General features: G+C 45.5%; 1 protein-coding gene across 1 annotated transcript in view; it reads right to left on the reverse strand.

Annotated features, from left to right (window-relative positions):
• Nucleotides 1-6,874: 6,874 nt before the first annotated feature.
• GLT1D1 (glycosyltransferase 1 domain containing 1) overlaps nt 6,875-17,933 on the reverse strand; it is a 39,551-nt gene continuing 28,492 nt past the window's right edge. The window contains exons 11-12 of the mRNA XM_062504368.1: nt 13,401-13,499; nt 6,875-7,021 (exon numbers count right to left, since the gene is read on the reverse strand). Of these exons, the coding sequence (XP_062360352.1) occupies nt 6,875-7,021; nt 13,401-13,499 (246 nt within the window). The remainder of the gene's footprint in view (nt 7,022-13,400; nt 13,500-17,933) is intronic.

Genomic DNA, 17,933 nt, shown 5'->3' on the forward strand with positions numbered 1-17,933 from the left:
TCCTCTGGGAATGGGATGTGCAGGTTTTGTATCAGCCCACAGTTACCCCCAATCCCTGGAGGAGCTCAGTGTGTCCACAGCCAGGGATGGAGATTTTTGCTCTGGGGTTACCTGATGAATGTTGTCATAACAAAAAAAAAATACTTTTTCTTGCAAAACCTGGATTTCTCTGAGTTTACTGTTGGCCTGAAAAAAAAAACCAAAAAAACAAAAGAACCAAAACACTGGGGAACTAAAGAGCTGGAACATTTAAATGCTCAGTTTTTAAGCAGTATTTAGAGTGGAGTGCCCAGTCTTGTGCCACAAAGGTCTGATTTCATTTACCAAAGGCGGAGGGAGAGGGGAATTGCAGGGGAGATCTGGCCCTGGGGCTCAGGACAGGGACACACTCAGGGCTCTTTGTAGCCTGGCTTCTCTCTGGCACCAATCCCAGCTCAGGGACTAAGCTGTTAGAGTCCTTCAAACACGTCTTAGAAAGCCTTTTTAATTTTAATGTTTGCTTTTCCTTGCATTTCTTGACAAGATGCTGCCACTTGACATATGTTGTTGAAAAGGTCGTTTTCACCTCTCGTGTATATGGATACTCAGTCACACATAAACCTCATTGTAATTTCATTTTAACACTGCCATAGCAACGTTTGACTTTCCTCATTTTGCGTAGGACCTCACTTATGTCTGACTACTGGGCAGAGCAGTTCTAACCCCGTGTTGCAGGGAGAACTGAAAATAAAGGGGAAAGCAGGGAAAGCATCAGCAGCACATCCTCATTATTGCATTTATATTAATTATAATATAAGGGGGTCTTTGTTTTCTTCCCTCCCAAGAGATGAAGCAGCAAGGTTTGATTTCAAATAAGTTTCTCTTGCTCAGAGTTGGGAGTTAATGTTAACTCAGTGGCTGGGAGTTAATGCCCTGAGGGATAATCTGACTTCTTTTCTCTAATTTTCTAAAGCAGAGTTGCTGCACAAATCCTTCTCACCAGTACAGCCAGATTCCCCAGTCTTCCCCTGAAAACTGGGTGCACAATCTGCTTTTCAAGCCTCCCCAGCACACGGGAGGGTGCCCCTGACCCTCCTGTTGGGGCTGGCACCCACCTCAGCTGGAAACTCTGCTGCCCTTTCTCACACAGGTTTGCAGAGCTCTGGGGCACTTCTGGCCTTACCAAAAATAGCTGGGAGGAGGCAGACTTGCATTTCCAGGCACCACGAGGAAGGGGAGAACAGCATCTATTTTATTTCTATATTATGTGACAGCTTCTGGAAGAGCAGCACAGCAGTGCCAGCGTGCCAGCTTCATCTCAGGCTATTTTTTTTTTTTTTTTGGCCAAGATTAAATTTCTGTCTTCCCAGAAATGTTCCAGTGTGAAGACACATTAATGGAACGTGCATGCACATCCTTTGCTTGTGTGGCAGTGGAGCAGGGGCTGTTTCCCATCAGGTGATCCCCAGTGGCACTTCAGGGAGCGCCAATAAATCTGTTCTGGTTCCCAAAACTGCAGGGCCAGGGCTGCTCCTGGCAAAATCCCAGCCTGGGAGCAGGAGGAGGAGAAGGAGCAGGAGTTGTTCCAGTGGGAGTTGGTGTTTCCTGAGCACTGCTGGCTGGGAGCCTCCCCCTCTGGGAGCTGAGCACATCCTGATGTTTTATTCACCCTGATGCCGTGCAGGAACAAATGTTGGAAGGGTGGCAGGGACAGAGAAGCTCTCTCATGCAGCTCCAGCACAGGAACTCAAAAAGGATGGAGGATGCAGCAGTGAGAGACACACAGAGCTCCAGGGACACCTCCCAGGGCTGTGAGACAGGAGATGGGATCAGCCAGAGACTGAACACAAGCCAGGCTGAGCCGGGGGCTCTGGGCAAGGCTTGACACCTGCTCGGAGCAGAATCATTGCTGGGTCAGGCTGAGATGGGAGCCAGGTGGTGTTAGGAGATGATGAATATTCAGCACGTGTAACACGATGTTCTCCTGTTCCAGAGAATGCTTATTAAATGTGTCCATTGCCTCTCACTTTGCTGTGCTGTCATACAGAAGAAGGTGCAGCTTTTCTGCCTGACTCGTGGTGCAGCCTGTGAAATAATCCAGGGCCAAGCCAGCCTTAGTTCAAATCTAATTTCAGAGTGTGAGGCAGCTTGGTGCTGGAAATCCTGGGAGCTGGGTCAGGTGTGCAGTGCAAGGTGTGAACACTTGGACAAGCAGGGATTTATGTAAGTTTTTAAAGTGATTTCAGGTGAATTCTCACTTTCCTAAACCTATTTTTAAAAGCAAAAAAAAGATTAAAAAACCCTGGGAAGAAGCTGGGAGCTGTAAGGGATCCAAAGGGCACACTCAGGGATATGAGTTGTTGATGCATTTGCTCCAGTTAAATTAAAGCTTTGGTAACTCAGTTCACTTTGTAAAAGCCACTAAAATAACAGCGAGACTTCTCAATGGCAGGGATTAATTTTTGAAGCAGTAGAGGAGCCTTTAGTTTCAATGAATGATGAAACTTGGCTGAATCAGACAAATTAAATAAGTGACCTCTCTCTGGCAAGGTTATACTTGTGGCTGGACTTATTTTTTTAAGCAGATTTGAGGGGCACAAAAATAGGAACTGCACGTTAAAATATCATCAAAGGGGTGCCAGCAGTTGCTCTGGAGCTGGAAGGGTTAAAGGGTGCTCAGGGGGGTGAATGCTTTTTCAGGTCAGGTGTCCACAGCTCTGATCCCTCAGCAACCACATGTTCTCTGCTGCTCTAATTAAAATGCATTGTTCAATTTCAAACAAATGTTTTAAATTAGCTTAATGGCGATGCTCTAGAGGAAATTTATTTCTAGAGTAATTTTTTTTCAGGCACTGGACAAAACAAATGGTGGCCTACATTTTTTTGGAAAGGATGTGAGATTTCAAGTGCCCTCAATATTTGACAGCTAAAAGAGATGTCATAGGAATGACAAGGAATAATTACTTGATGAAAATATGCTTCATTTAGAGAGAATTAAATTTCAGATGATTATCCACCCCTTTTGAAAATGTAGACTGTTTCTTAAAAAATTAGGAATCCTGTTTTTTTTTACTACAGTTTTCTCTTCTAGTGGTGACTGTGAGACTTTGCATTTTAATAAGAAGCTGCTGTCCTCTGAAGCCCTCAGTGCAGTTAAGGCCCTGGAAGATGCAGGTTTTGTTTTGTGTGTCAGGCAGGACTGAGGAGCACTGGGGCAGGGACAAGGCTGGAGGGACCTGCTCTTACACCAGCTTTCAGTGTCACACATTAAAGGAACTGGGCTGGGACTGGACAGACAGAGGAGGGTGGAAGTGAAATAAATTCTGGAGTGATGAAATTACTTTGGACAACTTAATGAAAAAAAGTGCTCAGATCCCACTGAGCCATTAAATGACTGAATTCCACATGGAAGCACCCATCTCCTCTGACAAACCTTTGACAAAACTGTTTCTTTTTTTTCATGGGGAATGATTCCTGACCTAAAGATGAAAAAGACTGAGGGGAGAAAGGGGCAGAAGGAGTTATGAGCCCAGGAGACAGGAGAAAATGCATTGAAAATGAAGACTGAAGTGCTCTGCATTTATTAAACCTAAAGGTAGCATTTGCAGATGTTTGGGTTGCTTAATACTGGGGCTTAATTGATGGCAAATGATTTGCAGAAGAGGCACAAAAAATTTTAAATCTTCCAGTATCCATTTTAATGTTTTGTTTTGTTTTTGTCACAATTAAGTCCTGATATGATTATAGCAAACCTTCAGAGCAGCTGCCTGAGGCCGGGCTGGAGCTCTGGGGTTCTGTAAATGGAAACCCCAATGACCAGCACCCCCAAAAATGGAAAACTTAGCCCAGCATGAGTGTTCTTAGGGCAGACTGGTTAGGAAAGTACAGAAACTAACTCTGAAAATGGGGACGTGTCTGCTTCAGGGCTAATTAAAATGAAATCCTAATTCAGAAAGCTCCCGTTCCATGTGGCTGGGGTTTGTCACACACAGAGTTCTGGGGGATGGTGCCAAGGGGGAACAGCATCGTGGTACCCCTTGCACAGGTCCACTGCTTCCCCTCCCTTCCCATGGATTCAATGGCAGAGTTCACTGCAAAATAAAATGCGTGTAATTGGATTAATTAGCAGTACGTTTCAAGGTCCTGAAACCCAGAAGTAGCCGTGGGGTGGATGCACAATGGAGGTTTTTTTCCTGCAAACAGAACAAGTGCTATTTTTGGAGCTGTATCTGCATCTCTTGGAGGTGTGCTTTGCTTAAAAAGCTGCTTGGGTAGGAGTGGGGCTTTGAAGGGAAAGATAAATACTGTAATTAGGGCTGCAGGACAACAAAAGGATTATTCTTACCTATAAAATCATTTGAGTGAAGTCGCTGCAAAGATAATTATACCCAAAACTGCTTGCATGGGTCTCATATTTTCCTTACAAGGACTTACAAGACTCATTGAATATTTATAGGCCCGGAACATAAGACTGGATGAAATTTAAAACATAAATCCAGCCGCAGTTTATGATGATGAAATTCCCTGCAGTTGTTGCCCCAACCTTTGAGCCCTGTGCAGTGGCAGAGCACGAGGCTGTGATGGATGGTCCCGGAGCTGAGTGCCCTTGATGGATGAGTGCAGTCCTGAGGGCTCAGCTCACCACTCTGCGTTGTTCCCTTGTTTTCCCTTCCTGCATCTCTTGCAGAAGGGCTGTTTGTGCTCCTGCCACGGTTAGCACATGCAAATGAGCATGCTGTTTCCCAGATGCAGATTTTGTATTTATAGATTAAATACAGCCTGAAAAATCATATGTTAATTACATTCTGAGGGCGTAGCAGAATTTCTCACTTGAACATATTTTGTTTTGCTGGGAACAGCACAAATTCCAGATCTATATATTTATAGTTGATGCTTAATAATAAATGTATCAGGCTGCAGAAAAAGCCTTCTAATCATTACTATTACTAATCACTTACCATTAGCTCAGTGCTTAGGCTTCTATCCCACATTATGTGTTTGTTTATTTGCTTTTAAAGACTTGTTTATCTCTGAAGACAACCACTACTATTGGAAGGGGAGGGGACATGGCTAAGGATCAAAGCCAGTCAAGCAGGTTATCAGAAATAAGCTGGCAGAGGAGATACCTGAGAGGTTTTGAGAGGAACAGGACACCCTGAAAATCGGCTCAGTTAAGTTAGAAAAGTCCTTTTTTATCCCACATAAAGGTCACCTGCCACATACGTGATGATGAAATTGCAGGAGTTCCTCCTTCAGTGTCTGGTTTGGAGTGGCCAAAGGAGACCCAGCAGGGCCATGGGAGGTCCCTGTCCCTCCTGGGACTGCAGGAAAACCCAGCTGGAGCCTTCAGCTGCACAGTCCCAGGGCTGGCTGCTGGCTTCTGAACTGAGGAGTAGCACAGCTGGACTTCCATCCTGCCATGGCAAGGGACACTCCAGGGATATTTAGGAAAAATGTGCTCAGAAGGGAGGGCAGCAGTTCTGGGATTTTAAAGCAGGCTGGTTTTACCTTTGGGGTTGTGTTACTGAAGGCAGTGCTGAGCAGCCCCAACACAAAAACGAGGAGGGAAATTTGGGAGAAATCAATATACAACACTGAAACTGCTTTCTTGTTTACTGTACCAGAACCTTGCAAAACATCCAAAATCGAGAGGAAAGCTTAAAATACACAGTGAACTTCATCATTGCAGAGAAAAGTCTGCCACAACAGCCACTGAAAACATTTCAGCCTCTCTGTGGGGCAGGATTGGGACTGTTCAAAGCAAAATTTCCTAATAACAAATTATTAGAAATATGACCCTCATGGGTATTTTTTTTTCCTCTTGATGCAAGTCCTTTGATGACCAATTACAGACTCAAAGCTATGTCCATAATCCCTGGGCTGACAGGGATGACTAGTGTGGACTTCAGGCAGAGATCAGTCTCACTTTAAGACAAGCCTGCTGCATTATATTGAAATACATCCTGAAAAGCCACAAATAAGAACAAACAGTACCAAAACACACAGTGAATTGAAAATTACCTCCACATCCCTCTTTATAGGTCCCATAAATTTTTTAATAAATAAGTAAATCACAGAGGTACCAATGGAAGTGGCAGAGCAGGAGGTAGTTTATGTAACAAAGCATCTGTGGCAGAGCTCTGGTGCTGAGCCAGGCCTGGGACAAAGCTCAGGCACAGGGAGCAGCTCTGGAAAGGCTGCAGGGGCAGCACAGAACTCACCCTCTGCTCCTCCCTGCCCAGCATCAACTCTGCCTTTGCTTTTTGTGAGCCCTGCTGCCAGCAGGGGAGGGCTGGTCAAGCTGTGATGTTCATCAGGGATTCCTCCTCCATTTATTCCAGGTTGTGTCTGGGCTTTACCAGCAGGTGTGAGGTGTGCACCTGGCTCAGGTGTGCACCTGGCTCAGGTGTGAGATGTGCAAGTGGCTCAGGTGTGTACCTGGCTCAGGTGTGTACCTGGCTCAGGTGTGAGATGTGCAAGTGGCTCAGGTCTGTACCTGGCTCAGGTGTGAGGTGTGTACCTGGCTCAGGTGTGTACCTGGCTCAGGTGTGTACCTGGCTCAGGTGTTCAGAGGGGTGGCAGTGGAAGGGAAGCTGCTGCTGCTGCAGGTGAGTTGGGATGCACCATGGGCAGAACCCTTCCTGGCAGCTCTGTGTGTCCCCTGTGTGTCCCTGCAGCAAACACCTGGCACCTGCTCCAGGGGTGTCCTGATCCTGCTGCTGCTCCCAGACTGAGCCTGCTCGGGGTGAGCTGAGGCAGCTCTGATCTTGGAATGTTAAACAGAATAACAATGCAAGTCTGACTGTTTTTCTACAAAGAGTCCGAGAGAAAGCCTGACCTAATCAGGTTTCCATCATTAAAGTGCTCTGCTGGCTGTCAGCTGCAGTCTTGCAAGTCACTGGAGTCTCAGCACAAGATCCTGGTAGGTTTTCCTTTCACCTTCCCAGGAATGGTGTTTCTTCACATAGTCTTTGGCCTTTGTTATAATTTCCCTTTCCATAATGGGGTCATTAATTAAACTCTTGGACAGCACAACAAACTCCTAAAAAAGATAAAGAAAATAATCGGTTAAAAATCCCTTGGAAAAGTCCTAATGATACTGACAGTATCATTGGTACCTGTCCAACTGTGAGCCAATGTATGAAGCTGCCCTAAGTAATTTTTCAAGGTCAAGTACAATACTTTATTTAGAAACAATCATCAATAAATAATTTTATTATTTTATACAGCCCACCAACTAAGACATTAAAAATCAAAGACAATTCCAGTAGTGTTAAGACCAATGAGCAACAACACATTGCACGACACAAAAACTGTCTGCCCACCCAAGTGCTGGAAAGCCAGGCTGGTTATAAATGAATTTCCTGTCCATGGAGGACACCTGGCATCAGATCTTTGAGGCCAGCTCAGCTAAACTTTTACCTCATTGCTACTGTGACACCTTCAGTGAATTTTATGGCAAGACTAAAAAAGTCCCAACACAACCACAGTGTAAAGATAAGAGCAGGCATGCAGCACCTGGGCAGACACAGATACAGTAGGGTTAGCTCACCAAACACCAAAAAAAAGCTATATACTCCCTTTAACTCTACTGGGCAAAATACCAGAGCTCAAAGAGCACAACTGTTCCTCTGCCTCCTCCTCTGCCTCTCTCATTTACTTCTAGGCAAGAGAAACTGAGAACTTCAAACATGTGAAAGGAGATCTGATGTCTGGACTAATCTATTCTGAGCAGCTGGTCTAATTTTCCATCAAGAGACAACTTCCAATGCTTCAGCTTGATTACAAATGTGTTCAGATCTGTGCCTTGGTGCAGCTCAGAAAAGCAAACAGCTCTCGTGGTAGTGGAAAATTCAGATAATGTATTCCTGCCCCGTGGGTAGTGAGGATCAGTGCAGAGGGACGGGGGACAGAGGATGGGAGGAGGACAAGAAACATTATTTACACAGGAAACAGGTAAGAGCAGAGCCCATATCACCACTAGGTTAAGTAGACAACCACACGTGGAAATCCAGAGTGTCCGAGTACCTCCACCAATACAAAACCTTTGGGGAGCACAGGATGAAATTTGCTGTTGCAGTGCCAGGGAGGCTGTGCAGAACCCACAATGGAATGTGAGCCCTGGGACACATGGTAGGGAAATCATGGTAACAACACAGGGCAAGTGGCAAAAGTCTCACCTGACTTCTGCTGGCTTCATCCAATTACCAGGAAAATCACAGTAATAAATACTGTTCACACTGAACTACATCCCCAACTTCGATTTCATGCTCCTGTGGGGGATTTTATTTAAAGTAATGTTTTAAAATAATTTCTGTAAATTAGCTAAGAGCAGAAGCAGCAATGTAACATTTCTTGACAGGTAGTCCTATTAGCATTCTTTTAAAATGTGGATGTGGAGGACAAAAACTTGGAAACATGTAAATGATAGAAGAAATGAGCTCCTTATTCACAGTTACAATACTTAAGGCTGAGGATGATTTCAGAAAAAAAATGCCAGACTGAGTGCAAAGCATAAAACTGGAGAAAATGCAGGAGAGAGGAAAAGCAAATGGAAAAATACCAGGAGCTGGAGAGCAAGGAGTTCTCAGCCTTATCCCTACTCGTGCTCCTAATCCAGTGTGACCACCCACAAGTCACTTGCAATCCAACTGGAAGCCAATGGGAAGATTCACTGTGACTTATCTGGGTTTTGCCTCCTGCCCTTGGAGCAGCTGGCTTAGCTTGTTTGCAGGTTTGGCTTCTCAGCTTTAGATAGCAACAACTTCATTTTTCAGGTGTCTCCCCTAACTACAAGTGACTTGCATTTCAGTTATGGTTTTGTGCTAAGTCTGGACTTGCAGCATGCAGACACTCAGAACTCTGAGCTCTTTCAGAAAATCCAGCATTTCCTTTTGCTCTTCCAGAAGCCTGTGATATATAAAGTGATTACAGAGAGGTAACACGCCTCCAGAAGCTGCTCTGCTGTATTTGTGCAAGTGGGATTTGCACAAATATTTATGCACTCCCATATTTTGGTGTAGATGGGAAGTAAGCTTCAGTTTTGGTGAAAGAGGGGTCAAATTCACAAACTGCCTTTCACTTATAAAACCTAGGGTTATGACTTTCAGCAGCCTAAGTGAAGGAGGTGATCTATGTGCCAGCTTACTACTTGGGACCAATCCATATTCCTAATAAACCTCTATTCCCACACAGGAGTGGGTATAATTAATTTACAGGTGGCAGCAGAACACAGTGTAAAAGCTGAGGCTCAGCAGTAAGTCACAGCCCAGAAAAATGGGAGAAAATAATCTCCTGTACATCCAGAAGCACTCTCACATCTGCCCTTTTCATGGGAAGTACTCCACCACAAACACAGGCATTTTTCAACAGCAACATCCATAATACAGTTTTCTCCTGGTAAATTGACCAATCACCCTTAAAGAAAATGTCAACTCCTCTGTATAGTACCTAAAATAAATCCTGTATAATATTTTGCAGAGACACACAAACACAGGTATCCAGGAGATAAAGCTGGAAAATGAGTGCACTGAGTAAAAAAAGAATGAATAATTCCTCAATTACCACGAGAGCTGCACTGGCGCTGCAGCTCTCACATAATGAAAATAAGATGCATGGTTAATATATTATTTATATAATGAAAGTAAGTCTGCAATTAAAGCATTTCATAGCAGCTGCAGCCCCCAGAAGAAGGTGATTCTTGAACAGCACAGCGAGCCCAGGGAGGCAGGTGTGAATACCAGTGCCACCAGTACCTGCAGGCAGGTGGAGCCCAGCTGGCCCCGTGAGCTCCCCCAGTGCTGCTGGGGGCTGCACTGGGAGTGCCCGAGGCTCAGAGTCGTTCTGCTGGCTGGGAAGGCTCAGAGCTCTCACCTGGGCTGTCCCTGAGCCTGGCTGGCAGAGGAAAGCTCTGCAGGTCACAGCAGTGTCCCCAGACACTCCCGGGGCTGGCCAGGCCAGCTCCCTCAGCCTGCGGCCCTCTCCTGCTGCCTCTGAAGTTCAGTTTCCCCTTCTCTTTAGTTAGGTCCTTCCTCAGCTTTTACAGACATTGAACAAATAATTTTGAAGCTCAGCCTGCTGAATAACTCTTTGTCTTACCTTTTAACAGAGTTTTGCATTATTTATTGCCCCGTTCTTACCTCTTGCTTTTTTTTACTTCAGGTCCCATTAACTCAGTGTCAAATATTCCATAAACTTGCAAATCCAAGCAGCAGCAGGATCAACCCATGATTTAAAAGTGACGTGCACAGTAATGTGCACAGATGATGGAGTGTCAGGAGCAAAATGTTCCAGGGCTTTCACTTCCAGATTAACTATTTCCATCTGAGTGCTGGCTCTGGTGACTGGCAAGGCTTTTGCTGTTTCCAGCCAAATGCAAATGGTTAAGGATGGCTACGGTCAGACACAACATTTCCTACTTTCCTGAAGCCACAAAAGCTCACTTCCAGCAAGAATGAAAGAAGAAAGCCAACAGCACTCACGATTTAAAACAATTCTCATTGCATAATGGTCACTTAATATCCCTCTAATTTGGCTTTCCAAAGACAGCAGGCACAACTGCTCACATCCAAGGAACTGCAGAGCTTCCAGAATCAGATCAGAAACAACTGAAAATAAGCAATGCTTCCTACTCCCGAGCTGTAATCCAGCCTGTATCTTCACAGCCAGACAGGATCCACCAAACTCAGAAAAGAAAATTCCTTTTCTAATCCAGCAAACTTTTCTCATCTTTTCTCATTGTCTTCCAGCCAGCCAGACTTTCCCAAGCACCTAGACACAGTTCTAATCTATTCTGCATTAAAGGCATATTCCTCACTAACTTGATGCATCTGTGGGCACAGCAGAAAAGATACTTAAGATGTCAAAGTAATCAAAGTAAAAAAAAAAACCAAACAACCACACAAATTTCTTAGCAGAACATGTTTTCCAGTCCCAGTTCACTCAGAGCAGATCTCCTAAGGTTGCAAAGTGCCATGGGCAGTGTCCCTTCTCCCAACAATTAAAATGTCTTCTAACTTAATTGCATTTCTTTGATCTAATGTGACTCTCAGTCTCTGACAGATTGTGTGCAGTGGCTTAAAAACTGTATTTGGTATGGTTTGGGGAGATAAGGAACATGAGAAAATGAAACTTTATCTTCAAACCTGGGAGTGCTGATGTTTGGCATTCTGAGCTCCTCTGCATGAAGGAAGTTATTCCCCAACTCTGCAGTGGGATTAAAACATTCCCCTGGAAGGAAGGGGGAATGTGCAAACTCTGACAGTTTATACATCGTGTATAAATGCAATGAGGTATAAAAGGGGCTTCATGAACTGAGCTACAAATGCTGGTTTGCAGAGGAAGAGGGAGATTTTCCTTTCCTTTTTCCTTTCCTTTCCCCTTTCCTTTTTCCTTTCCTTTCCCCTTTCCTTTTTCCTTTCCTTTCCCCTTTCCTTTCCCCTTTCCTTTCCCCTTTCCTTTCCCCTTTCCTTTCCTCTTTTTCCTTTCCCCTTTCCCCTTTCCTTTCCCCTTTCCCCTTTCCTTTCCCCTTTCCCCTTTCCTTTCCCCTTTCCCCTTTCCTTTCCCCTTTCCCCTTTCCTTTCCCCTTTCCCCTTTCCTTTCCCCTTTCCCCTTTCCTTTCTCCTTTCCCCTTTCCTTTCTCCTTTCCCCTTTCCTTTCCCCTTTCCCCTTTCCTTTCCCCTTTCCTTTCCCCTTTCCCCTTTCCTTTCCCCTTTCCCCTTTCCTTTCCCCTTTCCTTTCTCCTTTCCCCTTTCCTTTCTCCTTTCCTTTCCTTTCCTTTCCTTTCCTTTCCTTTCCTTTCCTTTCCTTTCCTTTCCTTTCCTTTCCTTTCCTTTCCTTTCCTTTCCTTTCCTTTCCTTTCCTTTCCTTTCCTTTCCTTTCCTTTCCTTTCCTTTCCTTTCCTTTCCTTTCCTTTCCTTTCCTTTCCTTTCCTTTCCTTTCCTTTCCCAGGGCTGCTGCACAAACATTGCTGATTCCAGGACAAATATTTTACCTGCAGGCCCTCACCTAAGAGAGGTTCTGAGACAGAGCAACAGCGAAGAGGAGAAGGGAGAACAAGCAGCAGGACAAGGGAGGGGTTCTGCTCTTTGGCACAGCACAGTGCAGAGAAGGGAGCTCGGGCAGAAAGGGGTTCATAGAAACTGGAATTACAGTAGTCCAGACAAATTTACAGCCTGTGACTCTTGTTCTGATATAAAGAGAGCCCTTCAGTCCTCAGCCATTTGTCCAGAGTTCCTGATGTCCCTGGGAGCACTTCTGTGCTTCAAACTGCTCCTTCCCCTGGGTGAAAGGTGCAGCAGAATTGTAATGGATCTCAAATCCCAAATAACCACCTTGGAGAGCACAGCAGAGGCTCCTTACAGGGATGGATGATGAGAACTGGGGCTGCTGTTAATAATGCATTTGAATCCCAAGCCAAATGCAGGCAGATTGTTGAGGGAAACACCAGAATGTGGCAGCATTAATACCAGGAGAGCTCTCAGTGCCCTGCTCAATAGGAGTGATGTCCTGGAAGCTCTGGAGGAGCTGCAAGTCTGTGAGTTTTTCCCAGGGAATGCATGTACAGTAGTTATCAAAGAAAATATCTTGGGATTTGTAGAAACTACTGGAAAAGCTGAATATTCCAGAAACAAACAAACAAGCAGAACCATACTTGAATTGGAAGAGTTTTTCTATTAAAAACTCCTTCAAAACCAACCAAGAGGATTCACCTTCCAGAAAATCAACTTTAATAGGATGCATTAATCATACACTCCACAAAGTAAATAAATAAGATGCGTTCTCTACTTTGCAAAATTATCAAATGGTGTATTCTAGTATGTTTTTTTAATCTTGAGTTGGATAAAACTCTGAGGGAATCTTTTTCTGAGTCATTTTCCATGGCATACATGAATATGTAACAGCAAAGCCCTAATGCAGGAAAACATGCTGAAATGAAAATTCCCAGCATTTAAATATGGGTGGTGTTCCCCCTCTCCCCAGCTTTACTTAACTTCACTTAATTTTATCATTAATTTCTGACTGAGCAATATCTTGCATCTAAAAATGAACACTGCTAGAAATCACAGAAAATGTGTCACATGAAACTTGAGGCTCATTCTCTTCTGGGGAGCTGCAGCTTGTCTAACACGAGTTCCTACCTCAGTTACTGCTTGAAGGGAATTCTGACACATCCAGAGCATCTCCTGCAGGGTTTGGCTGTGGGACCTTCAAACCCCAGTGCAACAAGTGGCTCTGAGCAGCTCAAACAAACATTCAGCAAGGCTGACACCTAGTTCGAGCTCCCTGAACTGCAAATGCAGGGCAGGCAGCTCCAAAAAGGAGAGAGAGTCTGAGCAAAAGTGCTGAGAGGAAGCACCAAGTGTCCAGACAGACACAAGCCTGTGATAGAAAATGAACCCAAAGCTCTGTGGTTTTCTTACCTGGGGACTTGAGAAGAGCAGTCCTGTTTCCTTGTGTTTTATTATTGCTGCATTCCCAGGAATGTCCCTTGCCAGCACTGGAGTATCTAAATCCATTGCCTAGAGGAATATGAAAAAAAGGAAGCAACAGTTTCTAAGGATTTAAGGATACATGCTTTTCCACGTGCCAACGAAGACAATTTTAACAAGAAAAGTAGAAACAACAACCCAAAGTTCTTTCCCAGTTTTTTAATTGAAAAATGCCATTCCTCAGAGAGCACTGCCAAGCCACTTTACAAAATGCAGCTTCAGCTCTGAGGTGTGCAAACCCTGGGCACTCAGTGTCCTGATCTGAAGCTTTAATTACTATTGATTAATTGGGAGATCTGGAGATGCACTGACTGTAAAACCAGAAATATTTATATTGTACAATTAGCACAGTGTCAAATGACAAAGAAATTCACTCCCCCAAATCTTTAATCTGTTTCATACTGATTCCCTGTCACTCCAGAGTCAATGCATTTTTAATTGCTGCCATTACAATCCTGCATGATGAGCAATTTTGCTTCACATAGCAAGGAAACAAAATTCCAAGGAGAAAACAATGACTTTTTTATGGTTTGGACAAAACTGAAGAGGCAAATACCCAGGCTAAGGTACAGGAAGGGACTGCTGGGACTTAGCAACATATTTTAATAATTTAAATAAAATAATAATAATTTAAAATAAGCAAGAAAAGCACTGTTTAAATCACCACTGCAGGTGTGTTAGTCTGACCATTTCTACAGCCCTGGCACAAACATCTGCTGTGCAGCAGTTAGTGCTAAAAATAACAACCCTTAATGATAGAGCCTGTTCTACACTTTGCAGCACAGACTACCAGATTATCTGGGGTCGTTCAGACTGATTAATGAAGTGAACACAAACCAGAATAAATTAGAAATATAAAAACTACAGACCAGTCTGAGTTGTTGAGACACACTTTTTTTGTTTTAAAAAAAAGTGATTTTGGTGAAAGAAAATGCAGTCTTTGGTCACCCACAAATCACTGTGTCACTTGCTCTGAGCTCCCTGTTAACCAAATCTGTTTTCCACAGGAAGAGCACCAGAAACCTTTGATGGCAGTCTGTAGCACCAGTGCAGACACAGAATTCCTCCAGGAAAGGAGAGCTCAGGGCTGGGAAGCCCCAGGGAGCTGCTCCTGGCCCCAGTTACCCCAGTACAGCCCCAGCACTGGGACCCAGTGAGCACCAGCTCCTCCAGGAGTGACAGAATTTCTGATTCAGCTCCTTCTGCCACCTCGTCCCACACCTTCAGAGTAAGAAATGAAGATATTTTACCTGAACTTGTGACCTGAAAATCCTCAGCTGGGCGGTGGCAGTGTCCTGTGTCACCTGCCCAAGGCCCTTCCCTGCATTTCTCCTTTTAACAACCAAAAAGGTGGAAGTGGCCCAGGTCTGGCTCCTGCCCATGGCAGGGAAGGAGACCTGGCCATGGACCAGTGACCATGGAACAGGAGTGTCAGTGCCTGGGCACTGGGCTGCAGCACAGCTACAAATTCTTTCAAGATGCATTTCTTCACTTGTGCTTCTCAAAGCTACAGAGTTGATGATTTTTTGAAGTTGAGCACCAAGTTTACATTTAATTTTCTGTAATTTCCAAACTCTACAGGGAAAGAGGTTTGTTCTATCTCAGACTTGGAGGGCAGGAGCTGCTTCACAAGAAAATCTGCAGGTCCCCAAACACACAGGTACCAATGAATTATAGCTACTGAAAGACACAACAGATGGCCAAATACTTGAGATGCAGGGCTGCCTTTATACCCCTGGCCTTAAACAAATGGGTCGGGCTGTAAATAATTACTGCACAAAGTGGCTTCGAATTTAATTTAGATACTTAGTCTATTTTCAAGCAGTAAAAAGAATCATTTGCATTGCTGAAAAAAATGTATAATTTACTGACCTAGGTTCCAGGAATAATAGCATAAAACTACACTTTAGTCCATTGGCCATCTGTTTTGTTACATTATTTTGACTGCAAATGTGTTTTACTGCTGTTGCAGGAGGATGCAGGGTGTAAAGTGAAGCTGTGGCAATGTTACCCAAAAAGCATCTCTCCCCAACAATACAGCAAATACTGGGTTTATTTACTACTTGGTCTTCTGGATTGTCCCTCATTTTCTTCCTTCTAGCCTATGCATCTTCTTGCTGGCTCTTCAATTTTACTACTTTACAATATCCCTTCATCTTTTTTTTTTTTATTATTTTTAGAATTTGCTATGGCATTTATTCCAAACTGCTAGGCCTGTGCTCCACATCTTGGACAAGAATGGATTGTGCCTCCATAGAGTCTGTCCAACTTCCTTCTCTACAATCTTTTTTAAAATTGGGTTATTTTTTGGGAAAAGCATAAGAATGTAATGATTTTTTTGCAACAATTGGGATATTTCAATTCCTCTGAGAGCACAGGAAAAGAGCTCCAATGCAATGGTGCTGGAGTCCAAACCTTGTTGTCAATAGGGAGTAGGGAGAACACAGAAACCTTTCCAGCAGTGGTGCCTTTCCCACCATCCCATGCCCAGGAACGTGCAGAACTCCTGAGCTCTCAGAGGAAGAGATGCATTTTTAATGTTAGCTATCATGTTTTGTTTTCTCTTCTTCAAATGCCAAACACAAACATATCAGTTGCAGTCAAATCTCAGGGATCTCAGAACCAGCTGACAAAGTAATTAGTGATGGCTCCCAGCTCTTCCATACCTTGAGGCAGGTTGAACTAGATGTGATTATATATTTATCTTAGTTATCTATTATATATTTATCTCACTCTAAAACACTGTTTACAGATTCATGACCTTGTTAAATGTTGAACTTTGAGGACAATGAGAGTTGCATTTCCCAACTCAAGCCTGTTTTCTCCAGCCTAGAACCAGAAGATTTTTCTGCAGACTTTTCTGCCTCATTATTTAACAAGATCTCAGCAGTTGTCCCTTCCTGCTGCTGGCCACCCCAGGAAAGAACTTCTCTGGACTGGACTGCCACTTCCTGAGAGAGAGAGCTGTTTCCAGCAGGGTGTTCTATCAGCATGTCTCAAACCCCACTGTCCAGGTGAGCAGCAAACACAAACCCCAAACCCTCTGGAAGCATCACCCTCTGTCTGCCAGCCCTGAGCCTGGGGGGACCAGAGCAAGCTGAGTCTCCTCTGAGCCCTCCTGGTCTGCCTGGCTCCTGTCTCTGGGGAAAGAACTCAGGATGATTTTTAGTCAAGTGTTCTGTGAGCAGCCATGAAGGGAAAGTGGAGCTGATGAGGAGGAAGTGACAGAGCTCAGCCTGCCCTTGGGGCAGCTCTGTGACCTTGGGGCAGCTCTGTGACCCTGGGGCAGCTCTGTGACCCTGGGGCAGCTCTGTGACCCTGGGGCAGCTCTGTGACCTTGGGGCAGCTCTGTGACCCTGGGGCAGCTCTCTGACCTTGGGGCAGCTCTGTGACCCTGGGGCAGCTCTGTGACCCTGGGGCAGCTCTGTGACCCTGGGGCAGCTCTGTGACCTTGGGGCAGCTCTGTGACCTTGGGGCAGCTCTGTGACCCTGGGGCAGCTCTGTGACCCTGGGGCAGCTCTGTGACCTTGGGGCAGCTCTGTGACCCTGGGGCAGCTCTGTGACCTTGGGGCAGCTCTGTGACCTTGGGGCAGCTCTCTGCCCCTGGGGCAGCTCTGTGACCTTGGGGCAGCTCTGTGACCCTGGGGCAGCTCTGTGACCTTGGGGCAGCTCTGTGACCCTGGGGCAGCTCTGTGACCTTGGGACAGCTCTGTGACCCTGGGGCAGCTCTGTGACCTTGGGGCAGCTCTCTGCCCCTGGGGCAGCTCTGTGACCTTGGGGCAGCTCTGTGACCCTGGGGCAGCTCTGTGACCTTGGGGCAGCTCTCTGCCCCTGGGGCAGCTCTGTGACCTTGGGGCAGCTCTGTGACCCTGGGGCAGCTCTGTGACCTTGGGGCAGCTCTGTGACCTTGGGGCAGCTCTGTGACCTTGGGGCAGCTCTCTCACCCTGGGGCAGCTCTGTGACCCTGGGGCAGCTCTGTGATCCTGGGGCAGCTCTGTGACCTTGGGACAGCTCTGTGACCCTGGGGCAGCTCTGTGACCTTGGGGCAGCTCTGTGACCTTGGGGCAGCTCTCTGACCTTGGGGCAGCTCTGTGACCCTGGGGCAGCTCTGTGACCTTGGGGCAGCTCTCTCACCCTGGGGCAGCTCTCTCACCCTGGGGCAGCTCTCTCACCCTGGGGCAGGGCTCTCCACCTGGCTCAGTTCTCTGCACATCCATCCCAGCACAGCTGGACTGACAGCAGTGAGTCTGGGAATGTGGCAGGCAGTGAATGCTGGAGCTCAGCAGTGAATGCTGGGCAAGGGCAGCTGCCTCCACCTCGGAGCCCTGGTATTTGGGATGGAAATTCACTTCTGCCTCACCATCATCTGCCTTCCTAATTCTTATAATGCCCACTCAGTTCTTACTCATGGGACTTTGAGATGAGTGGAAATGCAACTCATTAGAAACACAAAAGACAGGCTCA

Source organism: Cinclus cinclus, chromosome 17 (genome assembly GCF_963662255.1).
Source record: "Cinclus cinclus chromosome 17, bCinCin1.1, whole genome shotgun sequence".
Lineage (NCBI taxonomy): Eukaryota > Metazoa > Chordata > Aves > Passeriformes > Cinclidae > Cinclus > Cinclus cinclus.